The 21,182-nt window shown below is 36.8% G+C and overlaps 1 protein-coding gene across 4 annotated transcripts in view; it reads right to left on the minus strand.

Moving 5' to 3' along the window:
* Positions 1 to 2,703: 2,703 nt before the first annotated feature.
* CREBRF (CREB3 regulatory factor) overlaps positions 2,704 to 21,182 on the minus strand; it is a 57,908-nt gene continuing 39,429 nt past the window's right edge. For all 4 annotated transcript variants that reach the window (XM_047827911.1, XM_047828002.1, XM_047827826.1 and 1 more), the window contains exons 8-9: positions 18,656 to 18,778; positions 2,704 to 8,397 (exon numbers count right to left, since the gene is read on the minus strand). In XM_047827911.1, the coding sequence (XP_047683867.1) occupies positions 8,282 to 8,397; positions 18,656 to 18,778 (239 nt within the window). In that variant the 3' untranslated portion in view covers positions 2,704 to 8,281. The remainder of the gene's footprint in view (positions 8,398 to 18,655; positions 18,779 to 21,182) is intronic.

The following is a 21,182-nucleotide window of genomic DNA, read 5'->3' on the forward strand; positions in this document are numbered from 1 at the left end:
GATGAGTTTTTTCATAGTCTATAGCATTTTGACTTGGCTTAGGATGTTTTTGACTTTAAAAAGGTTTCAATTTTTTATTTTTGTTTCACATAGAATTTGTCGATCTTCATTTATGACTCCTGAATTTGGGATCCAAGTTAGAACATTCTCCCCACCCCCTCCCACAGATTTTAAAGGAATTGCCAACATTTCCTGTTATGTATACAGTTTGAAATATGGTGTGAGATACAGCCAACTTTTCTTTCTCCAGAGAGTTTCCCAGTTGTTCCAACGCTGTTTTCTGAAGAATCCATTTTTTTCTCCCTGGTTCTGGATGGCACATTTACCATAATAAATTCTTATGTTTGAATCTGTTTCTAAACTTTTCCTTCTGTTCTATTGGCCTATTCATTTGTGCACCAAAAATTTTTAGTTTTATTTATAGTTTTATGTGTTTTAATGTTTGGATTAAACACCCAATCTTTTTTTCCCCCTAGCATCATCTTCCAGCTATTATTTTTTTCCCCATATGAACTTAGGTGTTTTTTTTTTTTTTTTAAACCCCATTGGTATGTTTTATTGAGATAGCATTAGTTAATTTTGAGGACTGACAGCTTCATGTTGTTGGCTGCTCCAGTTCAAGAACTTGGGTCTTTCTTTCCATTTGTTCATGTCTTCTTCTATGTCCTTCATATTATTTTAAAGTTTTCTTTATCCAGACCCTGTACATTTTAAGTTCATTCCCGGTGATGTTGTAAGTTTAGAATCTTTTAAAGAAACTGACATTTTTCAGATCACTCAAAAGTTTTGGATCCTCAAATAGAAGCTCCCTATTTAGGACGCATGACCTTGGGCCTCTATGCAACTGACAGTCTCCATGCAATTCTCTACATAGCAATTAGAGAAGAAAACACAGATCCCCTTTTCTCCACCTCCAACATGCTCCCTTCTAACGAAGAGACCCAACTCTAAGCCCTTAATCTAGAGGCCATCTTTGAGGGATAGACGTACAGTGTGGTGACCCACACTCTCGATCACAGGCTGCTTTGGCCAACACTATTTTGCTTCTATCACCTCTACCCACACATCCTGAGAGTAACTTTTGGTTACTACGTCTGCTTGGTTTTAGCTTTAGTTCTTTCTGGTTTCAGATTCTAAGTCTATTATCTCCCTCCTACACAGATACCATTATACACTGCCTGTGACCTGGCCTGGCCCTTCAGGAGTACGAATCGTCTCTCAGTGCAGACAGCAGACAGGAGTTTGAATTGGGGCCATCACACATGCTGGGTGTGAGGTGAGTCTCCTCAACGGAGTTTATTCTCCTTTGTAAGATGGACACACCCACCCACCTCACTGCACCACAGAGAGCAGAGTTACCTGACTGGAAAGCACCTAGCAGGGGTTTAATGAATGCTACCCCCAGCCTTCTAGACTTTTTTTCTTTGTTTTTTTTAATATTTATTCTGGGGAGAGCGTAAGCGGGGACAAGGCAGAGAGAGGGAGACAGAGGATCCAAAGCGGGCTCTGTGCTGACAGGGTGACAGCAGAGAGCTGGATGCGGGGCTCAAACTCACAACCCGTGAGATCATGACCGGAGCCGAAGTTGGGCACTCAACCAACAGAGTCACTGAGGTGCTCCTAGCCTTTCTAACACCCTCTTCCTATTATAAACCTTTCAGCAGGAATATTAAAGCATTTCCCAACTTATGTCTTTCTTGCTTGCTAAAGAGCTCTCCTGGTTCTGAAATCACTGGGTGAGGAGGGACAACTGAACAACCCATTTAACTAGATGCTACCCACAAAAGGTTTGGTTTCCTAAGAACTATACTGACTTGGCTCACCCAACTCCTTAAAAGTTCCCAGACCATGACAGAGGCTCCTGGGATGGAGGTCAAGTCCTGAAGCAGAACCAGTCCCTGAGAGGCCATGTCCACTTTGCTCTCTGATGGTCCCAATATCCCTTGAATGAAGCAAAAAGAGCTTTTTTCAAGAGTCCTGGGATATCACGAACACAAGCCTGTCAATTCTTCCCTAACATACCCTACTGGATGTGGTACTCGCATCCTTGCAAGTATCTCGGCAATAACGTACCCAGAACCCTTTCCATTTGTAACAGCTCTTGTCTCGTTCCATGATCCTGTTCACATGCTGCCTCCCCTCAGCAACCTCAGGAGTTCCTGGATGTCTCTCTAATCTCTTTACAGTCCGTACCTGGCACAAGTCTTGGCGGAGCATGGGCTAAACAAATGTTTGTTGGCTGAAGGAACACAGTGCCACGGTGGTGTTCACTCGGGTCCCCTCACTTAAGGCTCTGTGTATATACCCAGCCTATCTCAGAGACGTACTTTGATTAAACATACAAGCACATACAAATGTTTAAGTCAGGAGAGACTTGAAACATTTTATTTCCCTTGCTTGCCTGAAGAATCAAAGACGAAAAATACATGTAAACTAAACTATGTTCCAAACTATGAAGAATGCAAATGTTTTCATCAACAAATAATTTTCCATAATCACTAACTTTCACTAGAGTACTGAAAAAGCCCAAAGTGTCCAAAACGTTAGCTCTTTATGCCCTACACCAAGAGAGGGGCAGCACAATCCACAGTTCACTGCTGTCTTTAGTTGGCAATTTCTTTGCAGACGAGGAGATGGTTAGCCACCTTGGTAAACGACAGAAAAGCAACAGAGAAGGGAAGGGCGAAAACATGAGGCAAACAATTCAAAACCTTTTCATCTTTTTTTTATTTTAAATTACAAAGGATGTTGCATACACTGATGAATCTGTATCTGACTAGAAGTGCTGGGGGGTTGGAAGGTGACAGAAAACAAAGGCAACATTTGAATTGCCTCTTCTTCTGAAAAGAAAAACTGCACAACTATTAACCAACATGTAATAGAATAATTTTTAAACAGCTCATGCGTCAACAAGATAAAATTCTTTCTAGACAAAAGACAAGACTGAATCCAATAAGTTTCATAGCTCCAGTTGGGGGAATGGGGAAACAAAACTACAGAATATTTATGATAGCATTACAAACAGGATCCTACGCCACTACGCAAAAGAGGTCGCCACATTGTATGAACGAATGCTCTGAATTCTTGCCCTTCCGCTCTTCTCTTGTGACTTCTCATGTGCGGTCAGCCCTAGTATCAACTGTTAATCACAAATGCTAAGTTGGAGGACAAATCCTAGGGAAAGAAGGTTAAGAAAAAAAAAAAAAAAGCAGGCAGCGGAACACAGTGTCATAAAGATGCGGTGGAGAAGGCAGATACAGTACGCACATACACATTTCTGTTATTTGGTTCCGAAAAAAACAAAGGGCGAAGGGCAAGACACAGTAGTCCGTCCCGCTCCCATACACCCAGAATTTAATTACCTACACACCATTGTGTTTACATGGTTATGAAAGAGGCAAACCTAGTTCACCTGAACTTGGCACACTGAGATACCGGACCCTCGTGTTCTTCGCTAGTCACCAAGTCTTCGATTCCAAGATCACTGTTTGGAAGCAGTTTTAAGGTTCTAGTCCCTCACTACTACACCCAAACCTCTCTTTTCTAAAGAAAAATGGCAATTTGGCATCATTCAGTTCCTAGGTGTAATTTCTACAATTTCAGTCAGTTTACTAAGCATGAGGATTATGCTTCAACACATAATCCCACTCGCCTATGGAAGTGTAAAACTGTCAGTAGTACATTTTCATCATCTTTTCCCAACATGCTTATTCCTTAAAACGAAACAACTGTTCCTACAGCGGACATTCATTGTTCCATCCCAATGTGTTTGAAATATTAAAAAAACATGGAGTCATCTTCTCATAATGCCCTTATTAAGATTACAAAGATTACAAAAGAATCCACAAGTATTACGGCACTGTGTGAGACTTATTTGTCATGATCCAAGGGAAGAACAAGACTGCAATTCTGTGCAAAGTTGTGGAAATGGCCTCAGTTCCATGGGAAATGGTATTCCACAATCGACTTCACTAGAAGGATAATTGAAACCTTTTACTTTAACACTGAAAGCATAATTCAATGCATTCTCAAAATTCAAGTTTCAAGATTTGGAGAGATGCTAACATTCTCTTACATAATTAACTAGAAAATACTTGAACAGAATTTTAGGAAGACTATATAAAGAAAGGGAACATAAGCTTTTGTTAATTCCTGCTGAAGGCAACTTGAATTTGTTTCTTAGAAAGTTAATTAAATCTTAGCAGCTAAAATATTTTTAAATGTATGGAATAAAGAAAAGCACATCCATTCTTGACATTTTGGTGAATAAACTAACAGCTTTATTAATGAAGGCAAACATCAGATAATTGTATGAATAGTATATATAAAAAAAGAAATCCAAACTAACAGCATTGTATTTCAAAAGTACTGTACTTCTGTTTCTTTTAAAGAGACTTGTCATCTGTTTTATAAAACAAACAAAACGGGTATTCTTCTCCTAAAAAATTCTGGAAAGATGAAATAGTCAATTTCAAGCTGATGAACTGAACACACCTTTCTTTAAATGCAGACTATTGCTACGGAGCAAATAAAGTCAAGCATCAGAAAGAAGATGTAGGACAAATTCATGAAAGTCAGAAAAAAGGGATGTAGTGAAATTACTGCTAAGTCTTTCCCTCTCATATTTAAAGACCATTCAAAACTGGTCTTCCATACAAATATAAAATAACTGTGAAGAGAGGGAATTTGAAACCATACCCATCTGAAATCCCTCACGATGTTTTTATAATTGCTCTGATTCTCTTACCAAAAAGGTCAAAGTCAAAGATTTAGGAAGTGGAAGGGAATGAAGATGTTCAGTTTCAATGTACAAGTAAGGCACAATATAAAGCCACATCATAATCTGTCATGAAGGATATAGGAAAGGACAAGAATCATACATGGTACAGTAGGACAAGCAATCATATTGACTGAAAAAGTGTGGCACCCAATTCAAAACTCAGACAAGATCTTAACAAGAACAACTGGACAGCATGCTTTCATATGGAGACAAACTCTATAAAGAATCCAGTGTATCTGAAACGAGGAAGAACGTTTTTTGTATTTTTTTTCTTAAATCATAGTAGTACTCGAGTCAAAGTTTATAATTGCTTTTGGAACAATGGGTTTACTTGAGGTGAATTCACAATGCCTTCACTTAAAGTAAGATTCTGGACTTCATTATGAGCTATCTGTATACCATGTATGAACACAGAAAACCTTTAGAGAGCTCTTCTCTAATGATCTTCGCCCAAAAATACATGCCACAATTTTCAAAAACAGAACATGTACAATTGTTGGGGTTTTTACGTTACCCTTATAAGATCTGTTGTGTGATACACTAAACGTATATATTTGAATGACAATAGAGGAAGCAGATTATTACTGGCATTAAAGTACAACCATTTCTAGACGGTTTTAAATGCCACAGAGTCCCCTGGTTAAAATGTAAAGCTGCACAGCTTGCCTATGTCATCTTTATGATAAAGTTAAAACAGCAAGAGGATTTAACTTTCACTCTACATTTTACTGCCAGGTTTTTTTATTTAGATCAAGTATCGCTGCAGCATTCTGACCAGCCCAGATTTAGCAGCAAATGGCAGGAATCATATAAAATGCAATTTTTTTTTTAACAAAGTGCTTTTCTAAGATATACATACATATATAAATAGGTACAAAATAAAGTGTCAACATTAAAAAGCTCAACTATTTAAAAGCTTTTAAACTATTTAACTTAAGTAGTACATATAAAACACTGAAATGCAAGGATATGGAATCTACTAAACAGATTCAAAGTCTTTTTTTTTTTTTTTCTGAAATGCAAGACCAAAAAATCAAATTCTGGTTTGCAGACAGGAAAAAAGTATCAAAAACCAGAATTCCTAACAGAGCAGCTAGAAAGGGGCAATTTTATAAACCTCATCAGCTGAATCTCTATCATGAAGTGATTTTCACCTGATTGCAAAACTGCCATATTTTGGAACATGTTTCAATCTACTAAACACACTCTGTCAAAACTTCAGATACTTCCAAGTTATAAGCCTGTGCTCTGCCTTCTCCCACCTGAAGAGGAAAAACTTTAAACAATGAGCTTACGTTCTATTAAACCATTAGATCTGAGCTTATCGCCTGTTGAGCATGAATGCACTGACCAGGTACATTTCCACCAAGCACACAGGAAAATCTTGTGTATCACAGTTCAGCTAAGGTGTTAATCCTTTTCTGAGTTTCCTTTTCATGATGTCAAAGAAGCATATAAGGACATAGTTCAGTTGTTACTGTGTGTTTTAGAATCAAGCCTTTATAAGCTATAGCTTCATATGCTACAGCTTACAAATAGCGGTGAGGGTTGGGGGAATAAAGTAGAAGAAAAGGAAACACACTGTAAAAACAAAATATAATTAAGGAATAAATTCTCCAGGGAGTAACAGAGAAATGGTTGGAGAAATAGATACTTTCCCAGCAGCTAGGTCTGAAATTTTTGGTATTTTTTCTGGGCTAGATAGGATTTTTTTTTGTTTTGTTTTTTTAAGTATAGTTTTTAAGCCACCAGTTTTCAGAGTTCAAAACACAAGATTAGAGAATCAACAGTAAGAGAGACAGAATGGAAAGATCTGTGGGGAAGGTTTATAATGCTGCCTTGACACAAGAAATTTCTCATCAAGAGGTAAAGCTTTAACATAGTTAAAACACTGACTAATGAAGCTGTTTTATGTGAGCAAAAAAGAGCACCTAAAAACTAAATGTGTTAATTATTTCTCAGTTCTAGAAACATAGAAGAAGTCACATGTAAGTCTGAAGAAGCTAGTTTGAAAATACCTGTACAAAAATATAAAAATCTATAAATTGTTTTTGTTTTAAGCTTGTGTTGATCTTTGAAAATATTACATGCACAATAATACATTGATTGGAAAAGTGGCAACTAAAGAATTAGATATTTTTAGCTTTTTTTTCTTTCTTTACATATATATATATAATACAATAAAAATAATCTGTATTTTGGTTGTTTGGTGGAAGTATACTACAATAAGCTAAATAAACTTTAATTTTCAAGGTCAAAAACTATTTTACCAATAGCTTACTAAAATGAAATATATTAAAATTTCCTACAATAAGTGCAGAAATAAAAAGACTTACGGACATCTAAATGGCCACCAACTTATCTACTATGGAAGCGAATGAGAGGAACGGCAAAATAATATCTGTATGTGTGGATGCTCCTTCTGTAGATAATTGGACCCAAACAGAAATAAGATTCACAGTTCAGTAAGATCCCTAACCCTGACCTTTTCATTTTTCTGGGTTTTTTTTCCTTTGTTTTTCATACATTCATACAGTATCATGTAAGCTGTGCAAAACTTTACTTAGACTGGCAGTTTGCCATATCAGTTGCATTTGTCTTTGGTACAAAAAATAAAACAATCGCAATAATGTGCAAGTATTTGTCTTCTTCCGGTCAAGTACCGAAATAGGAGTTTTCTAGAGCCATCTTTTTTTTGTTTGTTTTTTTGTTTTGTTTTTTATACAATACACAGACTCTGTGGCATATATCTACATTTCAACATAGTCCTATATACATTCAAAAAATTTGAAAAAGAGTTGGAACAAAAAAACATTTAAACCCCATAATTTCTCCATCTATATATCTTGTTTCTCCTCAGTAGGGTTTTCATCATACAAAATATTACCAGTTTTATAGTTTCCCCAAAATACAAGGCACAAAGAATATGCTTTTTTTTCTTACTTGCACAGACATTATATATATATCTATATATATATTTATATATACCATATTGAGCTCGGAAAATGAACTTCTAATATGGCACATGGGCATGAGTGCTGGGTTGTGCCATGTACAAGTGAGATTAATGGTTGTGGAAAAATCAGAACAGAAGGAATAATTCTAAAAACAATCTAAACGGACTGTTTAAAAAAATGCTTCCTCAATTTTTTTGTGTGGTTCAGAGCATAAACCTGCCACAGTATTTGGCATTTACTAATATCTTCACTCCTCCGAAACTTGTTTGACTTTAACAGATTTTCGCAATCTGTACCTAAACGTTTACTTAAATGTACACGTTCCAATTCTGATGCCAGTAGCAGTTTTAACCATGGTTTATGCTCTGAAAATGCAATAATCAAGTATTTTGGATCATGCTTCACTTATGCTACTTAGTTCTTAAAACAATGTAACCTAATCAATGTTTACATAATGCTAAACTGACATGCAAACAGAATGAAAATTTACAATGAATAATGTGACAAACACAGACATTTCTGACCAGTGGTCCAATGAGGCTGATTACACTTTTGACGTTGGTATCCTTAGTCCTACAAGGCCTCCAGTGGGATTGCCTTCTGCCGTCTTCTCTAACACTTGGTTAACAAATTCTGAGGTTTGCCCAGCCACTGGGAGACCTAGGAAAAAGAAATAAGGCACACTTAGGCACAGAAATGGCGATGGCATAGATGGAAGGTGAGAAGTAGGCAGGTATGAGGGTCAGGGGTGGCCCCCAGCTTGATACCAGTCCTAGATGAGTACTCAGCTGCTTGCTACTATAGAAATTCAATCTCCTCATCAGATTAGAGCCTACAGTTTTAAAATGTGTATTTATTTTGAGAGAGATGGGGGGAGGGGAGGGCAGAGAGAGGGGAGGGGCGAGGGACCGGGGGGGGGGGGGGTGGGGGAGAATCCCAAGTAGGCTCCATGCTCAGCACAGACCCCAACACGGGGCTTGATCCCAAGACCATGAGATCATGACCTGAGCTGAAACCAAGAGTCAGATGCTTAACTGACTGAGCTACCCAGGTGCTCCAGAGCCTATAATTTTTAGATTAGAAAGGTCAAACCAATAATTAAGAATGGTTAATCACCATTTTTAAGTGGGGGAGACGACAGGTAATAGGTTCCAAAAAATAGTCCAAGCCCAAACCCACACCCACCAACAAGCGTTGCTCCCCAGCCCAGCATGTTTGCTCTGTTTTTTCAGCCTGTCTCTTCCAACTTCTCCAGCCTCTGTGCATTCCATGGATGGCTTTCACCCATGTAACTGACTCTGATCTGAGGGATGTTTTCAGTAATTTTTAGAACTACTGGATTAAGTTTATGTTCCCTTTTCATTTTATTTTTTATTGAAAAAAATTTTTTTTAACCTTTATTTTTGAGACAGAGAGAGACAGTGCATGAACGGGGGAGGGTCAGAGAGAGGGAGACGCAGAATCTGAAACAGGTTCCAGGCTCTGAGCTGTCAGCACAGAGCCTGATGCAAGGTTCGAACTCATGGACCGCGAAATCATGACCTGAGCCAAATTCAGCTGCTTAACCGACTGAGCCACCCAGGTGCCCTCCCCCCCCTTTTCTTCATTTTAAAGAAAGTGAATGAATAAACAAAAGTTGGAAGAGAAGAGGGAAAAAAAGGTAGAAGATAGTGTATTTTGAGTTTTTCATCTTCCTCATCTCCTACAGCTGAAGTCAAAAGGTACTTCAAATCAATAAGTCAAATAACAGGGGCGCCTGAGTGGCTCAGGCGGTTGAGTGTCCGACTTCGGCTCAGGTCATGATCTCGTGGTCTGTGAGTTTGAGCCCCACATCGGGCTCTGTGCTGACAGCTCAGAGCCTGGAACCTGCTTTGGATTCTTTGTCTCCCTCTCTCTCTGCCCCTCCCCTGCTCATGCTCTGTCTCTCTCTCTGTCAAAAATAAATAAACATTAAAAAAAACTCAAAAAAAAAAGTAAGTCAAATAACAGAGGTATAAGCGCGTTTTAAAAGTAATGAGAAAATAAATGATTAAAACAAGATGGAAAGAGAAAAATATCTAGTCACTGCTCCCAGGAAGAAGTCAAAAGATACTGTAAAAAAACCAGACAATTGACACTACCTCAATCATGTGACTAAATCTAACATGACCAATAATGGGACAAACTGATATATGTGCCTCTTGATTGATGGAATGAGAAGGATAATCACCTATGAAGATTCTTGCCAAGAAAATTTAACTGCATGTAATCATGAGGAAACAGACAACTCCAGATGTTGGGACATTTTACAAGAACAGCTACCTAGATTTTTCATAGGAAAAAATAAACACAACACTGGGAGACTGATCTAGATTAAAGGAGAAAAATGGTATAAATAAATGTAATGCATGATACTTAATGGATAAAAACCAAAAAGGCTCTAAGGGACATTATTGAGACAAATGGGGAAGTTTAAATATGGACTCCATATAGATATTGTATCAATGTTGAAGTACTTGGATGTGAAAATGGTATTGTGCCTTATTCTCAGAATGTCCTTGTTCTCAAGAAATACATGCTGAAGTAGTTAGGGATGAAGAGTATGTTTAGAAGTTACCTTCAGATACTTAGGAATAAAAATAAGAAGATAATCCAAATAAAGCAACTGCAGCAAAATATTAACAACTGGTGAATCTAGCTGAATGATAAGCAGATGTTCAGTGTACTATTTCTACTTTTCTTACAGGAATGAAATCTTAAATGAAACGTTAAGGGAAAAAATATATATGTTATAACTAAAAAAGTCAACTCACAAGATAACAACGCAGAGCTTACAAATTATCAAAGAACACATACTGAAACTATAATAATGGATCATATAGTGAATGATACAAAAAGGCAAAAGCCATATGAACAAAGGCTAACAGATTTTTTGATGACAAAACTAAAATCAAACATGTATCAATAAATAAAAAATGAGTTCAACTCACCTATTAAAGAAAAACTCCCAGTCTGACAAATAAAGGACTATATGGTATATATAAAAATCTAGAAGTGAATTTTATAATATGCTTATCAAAATTAAATTTGAATTTAAATGTTTTTAAAAGAGATCTGTCTAGTATGAAGTGATTCAGAAAGACTGAAAATAAAAGAGTAGGCAAAGGTATACTAAGCAAATATAAATAGTAAGAAAGCTGTATTTATGATTATAATATCAGACAAGACTGAATTCAGAGAAAAAGCTATTAAGACAAAAGAAGTATGCTTCATGATGTAAAGATTACAATTCATAATAAAGATCTACTGGTAAGGATTCCCATTCAAGCACTCCAGCATTCAAAAGCAAAACCTCGGAAAATAGGAGAAAAATGAAATACATTAGTGGTGGGTGCTCATTCTCAGTTTTACATAGAGTAAATGGACACCCCTACAAACATGAAAAGGAAAAAGAGACCTAATTAAGATGACCTAACCAACATATAACGGAGTCTTTTTTTTACTAAGTTTATTTTTTGAGAGAGAGAGCATGAGCAGGGCAGGGGTAGGGGATTCAAAGCTGGCTCAGTGCTGACAGCAGAGGTGGGGCTCAAATTCACAAGCTGTGAGGTCATGACATGAGCCAAAGTCAGATGTTTAACCAAGCCACCAGGTGCCCCAATATAATGGGAGTCTTTTTTTTTAAATTTTTTTTCAACTTTTTTATTTATTTTTGAGACAGAGAGAGACAGAGCATGAACGGGGGAGGGGCAGAGAGAGAGGGAGACACAGAATCGGAAACAGGCTCCAGGCTCTGAGCCATCAGCCCAGAGCCCGACGCGGGGCTCGAACTCACGGACAGCGAGATCGTGACCTGGCTGAAGTTGGATGCCTAACCGACTGCGCCACCCAGGCGCCCCTATAATGGGAGTCTTAACATAATAAATATATCTGCTTTTCAAGTGCCTACAGAACATTTAAATAGGTTGTAATAAATGTAACAAATATAAATAAATGTAATCATATGTTAGATAGCTTAAAAAAATCTTAAATCACACACACGAAAAGAACAGTTAATAACAAAACTAGAAAATAATAATACCTACCTTCTGGAAAATTTTAAATCTCTCTCAAGCAATTCTTGGGTCACAGAGTAAATCAAGCATAAAATTTCAAAGTATTCAGAAAACAATGAAATATGACATCAGAATTTGGGATATAGCTAACGCAGCACTCAGAAGAAATTTCAAAGGTTTTTAATTACATAATGAACAAGAAAGAATAAAAAGAAGTGAATTAAGCAACCAACATCTAATCAGAAGAACTGACAAATTCAAGACCTGGTTGTTTGGGTGGGGGGGGGGGGGAAGCAGAACCACCTGTAATTAACCAATTCAAGAAGTGAAGGTGAACACAGTAGACATAAACAAATGAAAATGAAGCACTAGCCACGGATACAGAGGAGTATGAAGATAATTTTAATAAATTTGAGGGCATGGAGGAAGTGGGTAATTTTCTAGGAATATATAAATTATCAAAACTGACTCCAGAAGAGCTTGTAATCTGACATACAAATTATCAGAGAGAACACAGAAAGTTTTCAAAGAGTTAATCACAAAAAAACACACAGGATGGAGACAGTTTGAAAGAGTATTCTACCAAATCTTTAAGAAAAAGAAACTCCAACTTATTTAAACTGCTCCAGAGGGGAATTCTGAAAAGACTGTTACAAAGCTGTATAGATTTTTAATCTCCTCAGTTCCCCATATAAAGAGATTAAGCAGAAAAACCATAAACCCATGGAAAACATTAACAAGTGACAAGTTATCTCCACAAACCCCCAAATCCGAAAGGGTTCAAACAAACTATCAAAAGTGACAAGACCTCCATGGTATTAACATTACCAACATTTGTGTAGGATGAGTCAAAAGGGAGTAATTGGACCTGAGAACAAAAGCATAAAATAGCCAACAGATTATGCACTGGAAGCCACAGGAAACCAACATGAGAACACAGCTGAAGCCGTGAGGGATTTTTGTCCAAATGAATAGTGAGTACAAGGTGAGTGCAAGGAGCCCGCAGTAAGGTGTTGAGGGGCTGGAGCAGTCTAGCCTCTGTGAACTAAAAACTGACCAACCAGGACTCCCTTGCATGAGAAGAGCCAGGATTGGTAAGAATCAAAATTGAGTAAGACAGGAACAATAGATATGAAAGAAAGAGACGGTGCAGATAAAATGGGAGAGGAGCAGAGAACAAGAAATTTCAGAAAGCAAGTTGCCCTGTGCACCTGCCCTGCCACAAGTTCTTCTTGCCCTCACTTGACTGTGGGCTAGTGACATACAAATGTACCAAAAAAATTGCCTCCCACCCTTTGCTTTTGCATATCACCTCAGCATCCAATAAAGGCACTTGTCCCCAGGTTCCTTTGTTTTTCTCCCACTCCATGTCTCTCTCTCTTCTCTGTCTCTTCCCTACCTGCTTTGTTGAGTCTTCTCCCTTAGTGCTTCCTTCATGTGGCCCCCTTGTGGCATGTGGTGACTTTGTTTCTCTAGGATAAGCTTTCTTCCTGCTCCTCTCCTGTGTCCCCTTCTTGTGGCTAGACTATACACCATCTCATAAATGAATACAAAACATAGTTTTATATTAACAAAAACAGAGGACTCTGTAAAGCCTGAAGTCAGGAAAGCTATTGTGAACCAAACTTTCAAAGTTCAGAAAAACCAAATTCACATACAAATGAAGAGAAAAATATCAAGGTCAAAAATCCCATATAAAGTTATTATAAGAAAAAAGAGAAGAATATTCCTACAAACAATGAATATCCTAGCAGATATGACCACAAAACGACCATATATATCCTTTATTATTATCCCAAATGGTCAGAACCTACTATTATTTCAGAACGAACTCAAGGATATTCAAAATGAACTAAAAAACATTAGAGAAAATGTTACATGAAGGGACAACATAAATCAGAAATAGAAAAACTCAGAAATAAGGTGACAGAACTCAGAAAAAAACTGGAAGAAAAATTAATTTCTGAAATTAAGAAAAAACAAAAAAATACAAGAGTAGCAAATAAACACAACAATAATGCTTTCAAGAGACATGGAGGTGCAAACAAGAAACAATTTTAAAATAAAAAAAGAAATTAAGAAGCAAAAAACTGATACAAAACTAAATACACATAGGAAATACCGAAGCCAGGCAAAGAAGGTCCAACCCACAAATAATAATTTCCTGAACAACAAAAACAAAACAAAGCAAGGAAACAGGTCAAATAGTAATGTTTGAAAGAGCACAGTACACACATGACAATATCAACCTAAAATGACCAACTCCAAGACAAAGTCTAGTGAAATTACTGGGATTTAAAGAAAAAGAAAGGGGTGCCTGGATGGCTCAGCTGGTTTAGCATCTGACTTTGGCTCAGGTCATGATCTCGTGGGTTTGGGAGTTTGAACCCCGTGTGGAGCTCACTGCTGTCAGTGTGGAGCCCACTTTGGATCCTCTGTCCCCTCCTCCCCTAGTGGTCTCCCTCTCTCAAAAATAAACATTAAAAAAAGAAAAAAAAAGAAAAAATCCTGTTGACAACTTGGCAAAAATAGCAAATGACCTATAAGGAGAAAAAAAACCTAGGCAATTATTAGCTTTTTAACAGAAACATTTTATGCCAAAAAAAAACAAAAACAAACAAACAAAAAAAACAAACGGAGAAGCATATTTAAATACTCAAGGAAAGGGGCACCTGGTGGCTCAGTTGGTTAAACATCCGACTTAGCCTCAGGTCATGATCTCAGGGTTTGTGAGTTTGAGCCCCACGTGGGGCTCTATGCTGACAGCTCAGAGCCTGGAGCCTGCTTCAGATTCTGTGTCTCCCTCTCTCTCTCTGCCCCTCCCCTGCTCGTGCTCTCTCTCTCTCTCTCTCTCTCTCTCTCTCTCTCTCTCTCTCTCAAAAATAATACACAAACATTAAAGAAAATTTTTTTAAAGGAAAGAAAATGTGAGTCAAGGAATTTGAAATTGACCTTTATATACACGTTTATCAACATATAAGGCCTTTAAATTAAAAACTAAAAAGGTAAAAAGAATCTTTACTTGTAATATTAAGTTCCTCCCTCTACCTAATAAAAGAACTGAAAATTATTTTAAAGAACATTAAAGACAAAAAGGCACTGAAAGAATACATAAAATATTAAAACAGCATCAATCCATTTGAAGAAAAAGTCAAGTAAATTCACCAGGACTTCCTATTTGCATACTGAATTAATCTACATGAGGTAAAAAGTAACTGGTTGTTTAGGAAAATATTGATAGTTAGAATCCACTCTTCACCTAAGTGTTTTCTACATAAATATAGTTTTGTTCAAAATAAACTTCTTATCTTTCATACTGTTTTATTTTTTTATTTTTTTAAATGAATGGTAGTTTTTCAATCTCATCTTGTATTTTGGGTAATTGAGGTGATCTTGGGTTTTTTGTGTTTTTTAAAAAAAATTTTTTTAATGTTTATTAGTTTTGAGAGAGAGAAAGAGAGAGAGACCAAGCAGGGGAGGGGTGGAGAGAGAGGGAGACACAGAATCGGAAGCAGGCCCCAGGCTCTGAGCTGTCAGCACAGAGCCCAATGCAGGGCTTGAACTCAAACCACGAGATCATGACCTGAACTGAAGTCAGCCGTTTAACCAACTGAGCCACCCAAGAACCCCTTTACTGTTTATTTCTGTATAAATATACAGTTCTTAGTTTCGTTTCATTTTCCATTACTCTATTTTGATACATATGTACAACTCTATTTTTGAAAAGGTAATTCTGTAAATATAATAATTACATATTCATTTTACTATTCTGTGAACTTACCTAGTAACTATAAGTCATTTCCCAAAACTTAGCAAAAAGAATTATTAATTACTGATAAGCAGTAATCACTGAAATGTTATACCGTTTGGAATACCTAAATAGAAAAATTAGATCTATCTTGTTAGCCAATTATATCACAAATAATTATCAGGTTAATATGTTGTGAACATGCAACTTAAGCATTTGACTAATTTTAATTGACTTTGTCATGAAAAAAATCTTCAATTTTCTAAAATATGAATGATGGATTTTAGGAATAAGGTGGAAATAAAACTTTTAAGAAAAAAGAAAAAAACCTAAATGGTTAAGATGTAATATGGTAACATCAACAGCTAACACTTATGGAATATTGAGAATTTATGTGCTCAGCAGGGTGCTAAGTGTTTTATATGCACTCTTCTCAATTAATCCACACAATTGTCCATATTTTATAGATGAACAAAATTAGGTTGAGGGAAGTAAAGTCACTTTCGTAGGGTCCTCATGTAGTATGTAGTAGGGCCAGGAGTTCAATCTAGAACTGATTTCAAATACTCTGATTTTAACCACTACAATAAACAAACTTCTGTTTTTTGGAAACATGACTTTAATTTTCAGACCACTGGTTTTTCCAGAGCCACAGAGACGCCACTAGTGTTTGTTAGGGTTTTTTTGTTTTTTGTTTTTTTGGGGTTTTTTTGGTGTGTTTGTTCTTTGGTAAAAAGATAGGAAACAAGGCTTGCAGATCTTAAAATAAAGAAAATGCTTCCAGAAAAATACTCAAAAGTGCCAAATGTTACAATGAGTGTCAAGAAAAAGAAATTCTCAAGTAGGCCTACTGGATGAAGCGATTAGGGGGCCAATGATAAACTATTCAGGTCAGACTACAGAGATGAGAGTCAGATGATAGGGCTCAATGATGGTATGTGGAGGCAGTATGAGCACTGGAACTCAAAGAACTTCTACTCCTGGTTCGGCCACTTATTGATTGTGGGACTCATAAGATACTTTAATACCTTGCTGTGTTTTCTAATTCCTATTTGTAAAACTAGAGTAATAATACCTCCTTCACCGAACTGTGAAAGTAAATGACGAAACAACCTTAGCAGACAGGTCCTAGGGTCATAGTAAGTACCCAGTAAATGTTAGCTGTTTATCCCTTCCGAACACCTGAGGAAGCCCTCTTTCCTGGCCCATGATCTCACTTACAAACCTTCTCCTTTGGCCTTCAAGCATAAATGTTGCCAAACTTTATGAAACTATTTTGCTAGTATCTATATGCATTGCTAATTCTACCAATGATTTCCAAACTACCTTTCAAATGTACTAGAATATTTTACCTTCAGTATGAACACAATGCTGACAAAGAGAAACTAATAATTTCAAAGACCATCAGAAACATGCATTGTGGACACATGCATGGAAGCATTCAATCTGCATTTATTTTTAATCAAAGAAAATGCAATCATTTTGGTAGCTGTGAGAAGTATTTCTGTATAAATAGAAATAAACTGTTCAATGAACCATGAGAATCTATCCCAAAAACCAAGAGCACACTTTACACACTGTATGTTAGCCAATTTGACAATAAATTATATTAAATAAATAAATATCAGACTCTGGGCTGATGGCTCAGAGCCTGGAGCCTGCTTCCAATTCTGTGTCTCCCTCTCTCTCTGTCCCTCCCCCGTTCATGCTCTGTCTCTGTCTCAAAAATAAATAAACGTTAAAAAAAATTTTTTTTAAATAAATAAATAAATAAATAAATAAATAAATAAATAAATAAATAGAAATAAACTGTTACTTCACTCCATGGAAACATCTTGATTTCTTCACAGCGATTGCCACAATTTGTTATTTTTTCTGTTCATTCTTGGTCTTCCATTTTTAGACTAGTGACCAAGTCTGTTATTCAACCCTATATCCCCCCACACTGGGCCATATAGCAGGCACTGAAAAAACTTTGAATGAATTTATAGTAACTAAAAGTAAGAAAAATTGTCTTAACAGAAATGTAAAAAAAATTCTGAGATAGTTACAGTTTTAAGAAAATAGAATGATTTATAGTGTTTGTTACTCTAGAATTCAGGTAAGGAACTAAATAATTATTAAAAAGTAAGCTCTAGGGGCACCTGGGTGGCTCAATCGGTTCAACGGTCGGCTCTTGGTTTCATCTCAGGTCATGGTCTCACAGTTTGTGAGTTCGAGCCCCAAGCTGGGGTCCCCACTGACAGTGAAGAGCCTGCTTGGGATTCTCTCTCTTCCTCTCTCTCTCTCTGCCCCTCCCCTGCTTGCTCTCTCTCTCTCCCTCTCTCTCAAAATAAATAAATAAACATAAAAAAAAAAGTAAGCTCTAATTCTTTTGAGTGACCTGATTCAATACACAATCAGCAGCCTGGGGAAAAATGAACTGGAAGAAAATTCTCAGATAGCTGAAGTATGTCACTCTACATAATGACTACATAAGAACCAGTTTTTAAAAGACCGTCCTAGAATAAATATTGTTAAAGAACATATGAAACAGCTGAACCAATTTTATGATGCTTCAAGGTTCTCACAGATTGCACTATGCTGCAATGTCCTGGGATGCTACTCTCAAGGTGATCTGCTCCTATGGCCCCTAAGCTCCAGCACCTCTAGAGTTCTCATGTCTGTATTATCTCCCTCTTTCCTCCATCAGGTATTCCTCTACTTGATTTCTGGATGCCTGCCTCTCTGTTCCTCCTCATGTTGTATAATTTGTCCAGGGAAAACCATACAACTAAGTTTATTAGAATCCCGTGAAATGTACTACTGAGTAAACGTACAGATAAGAACCTCCACCAAAGTACAAATTACAGGCTTGACAGCTCAGGGATCTTTCCTTTCCTCACAAAAGGTAAAGCTGCTAGAAGTTCATCTTTCCTAAGTGTTAAAATAGTTCAGTAATGAAGTATAAATAACAAATTGTGGTAACCAGCAATACGTTTATGAATGCAAAATCTCAAAAGACAAAACAATTTGTAAAGAAAACTAACTACAATAAAAGCATTTGGGTTTTTCCTTAAAAGAACTTAGTATCTCCTTAAATCATATATCTTACACTACATGTTACTGTTATTAATTTTTCCAATATTCTTCTTACCAAGAGTATCCTTAATGAGCATTTCAAGCTTCTGCCCCATGTTGGGTCCTCTCTCCTCTCTTGGATTCTGTACTCGATTTACAATCTCTTGCTTGATGGAGTTGATTACAAACAATAAATTATCTGTAAGACAGAACAAGACACTTGGAACACGTCACTGACATGGAAGAATTTGCTTTTTATTATGTAGTAACAGTTATTTGGTTAAAAAATGGAAAATGTGTAAGAAAATATTAAGTAGTAATGGTTATAAGCTTTCTTATCCAAAGGGACTAACTTCAAATGAGGTGCCATTTTCGATAACACACTGTAGACATGTATCAATGTCTACTATCCTATAAGCAATTTCCTTACTTGTCTTCATGGCTTTAAGACCTATGATAGTGCCTGTATATCAAATCATAGATGTTAATACATGTTTATTAAATAAATCAAATGAAGTCCTTCAAGTCCTCCAAAGACAAAACTTTAAAAACAAATATCCCCACCTTAAGAAGCTTTAAAAGAAAAAAGAAGGAAGGAAGGAAGGAAGGAAGGAAGGAAGGAAAGAAAGAAACAAAGAAAGAAAGAAAGAAAGAAAGAAAGAAAGAAAGAAGAGTTAACCAAAAGTAAATAGAAGGAGAGAAATCATAAAGGGCAGAAATCAATAAAACAACACAAACATACAAGAGAGAAAAGTAACAAAGCCCAAAATGGTTCCTTAAAAAGATCAACAAAATTGATATCCACTCCCACCCCCAACCAACCCCAGCTAAATAGATCAATCACCTACATGATTGATTGGAATGAAAAAGGGGTTCCACCTTTTGGATTGACATGGAATGAAAAAGGGATTGTCACTTAAGAATCTAGAGCCATTGAAAGAATAATAATAAAATACTATGCCAACAAATTCAACAATTTGGTAAAAAATGGTCACATTTCTTGAAAATGCAACTTAACAAAACTGACACAAGAAGAAATGAAAAATCTGAACACCCTATTTGTAGTAAAAGTATTAATTTATCCAAAATTTATTCCCAAAAGAAAACCCAGAGGGTTTTAATGGAAAACTACATCAAATATACAATGAAGAAACAAAATTGATCTTATCAAACTTTTCAGAAAAGTGGAAGAAAGATCATGGCCTAATTCATTCTATAAAGCCAAAATAATCCAAATACCAAAACCTGACAAAGATATTACAAAAAAAAATCACAGAGCAATGTCCCTCTTGAATATAGACATCAAATTCTTAACAAAATATTAGCAACAGAATCCAACTTAAAGTTTTGGAATGGAATCTTATAGAATATTTGCAATAGACTCTAACATACAAAGGAATCTAAATCATAACCAAGTAGAGTTTATGCTAAGAATGCAAGGTTGGTTTAATAATCAAAAATCAATTAATGCAATTCACCATATTAAGAGGTAAATATGTGATATGTTACCAGAATAAAGGAGAACAACATGACTGTTCCAATAGATGCAAAAAAGAGCATATAATAATATTCAACACCATTCAAGATAAATGAAACTAGGAAAAGAAGAGAACTTACTTAAAGTGATACAGGGTATCATCTTACAAAAAAGCCTACCACCAACATCATACTTTAAGGTGAAAGGTTCCCTTCCCTGAGATTGCAAACAAGACAATCACCATGTCTATCCAATGTCTTAGATATTGCAATAAGGCAAGAAAATGAAAGGCATAAATATCAGAAAAGAAAAAAAGAAAAAATATCAGAAAAAAAAGAAAAAACAGCCTGGGTGGCTCAGTCGGTTCAGCATCCAGCTCTTGGTTTTGGCTTAGGTCATGGTCTGACAGTTTGTGAGTTCAAGCCCTACATCAGGCTCACTACTCTCAGCACGGAGCCCACTTCAGATCCTCTGTCCCCCTCTCTCTCTGCCCGCCCCTACCCTGCTTTCACTCTCTCTCTCAAAAATAAACATTAAAAAAAACACACACACACACAGGGAAGAAAAAATAAAGCCATCCCTGTTTGCAGATGATGACTGCTTAAACAGAAAATCCCAGGGCATCTACATACCTACACTGGAACTAATAAATTTAGCAAGATGACAAGATATAAGAATAATATATAAAAATCCATTTTATGTATTAGCAGCAAAGAGTTTTAAAAGTAAAATTTCACGGGCACCTGGGTGGCTCAGTCAGTTAAGTGGCTGACTTCAGCTCAGGCCATGATCTCACGGAGAGCCTCGTGTTGGGCTCTGTGCTGACAGCTTGGAGCCTGGGGTCTGCTTTGGATTCTGTGTCTCCATCTGCCTCTGTCCCTCCCCCAATCATGGTCTCTCTCTCTCTCGCTCTCTCAAAAATAAACATTAAAAAAAAAAATAGGGGTGCCCAGGGGCACCTGGGTGGCTCAGTTGGTTAAGCATCTGACTTTGACTCAGGTCATAATCTCACGGTTTGTGGGTTCAAGCCCCGTGTCGGGCTCTGTGCTGACAGCTCAGAGCCTGGAGCCTGCTTCAGATTCTGTGTGTGTCTCTCTCTGTCCCTCCCCTGCTCATGCTCTGTCAC

Source organism: Prionailurus viverrinus, chromosome A1 (assembly GCF_022837055.1).
Source record: "Prionailurus viverrinus isolate Anna chromosome A1, UM_Priviv_1.0, whole genome shotgun sequence".
NCBI lineage: Eukaryota > Metazoa > Chordata > Mammalia > Carnivora > Felidae > Prionailurus > Prionailurus viverrinus.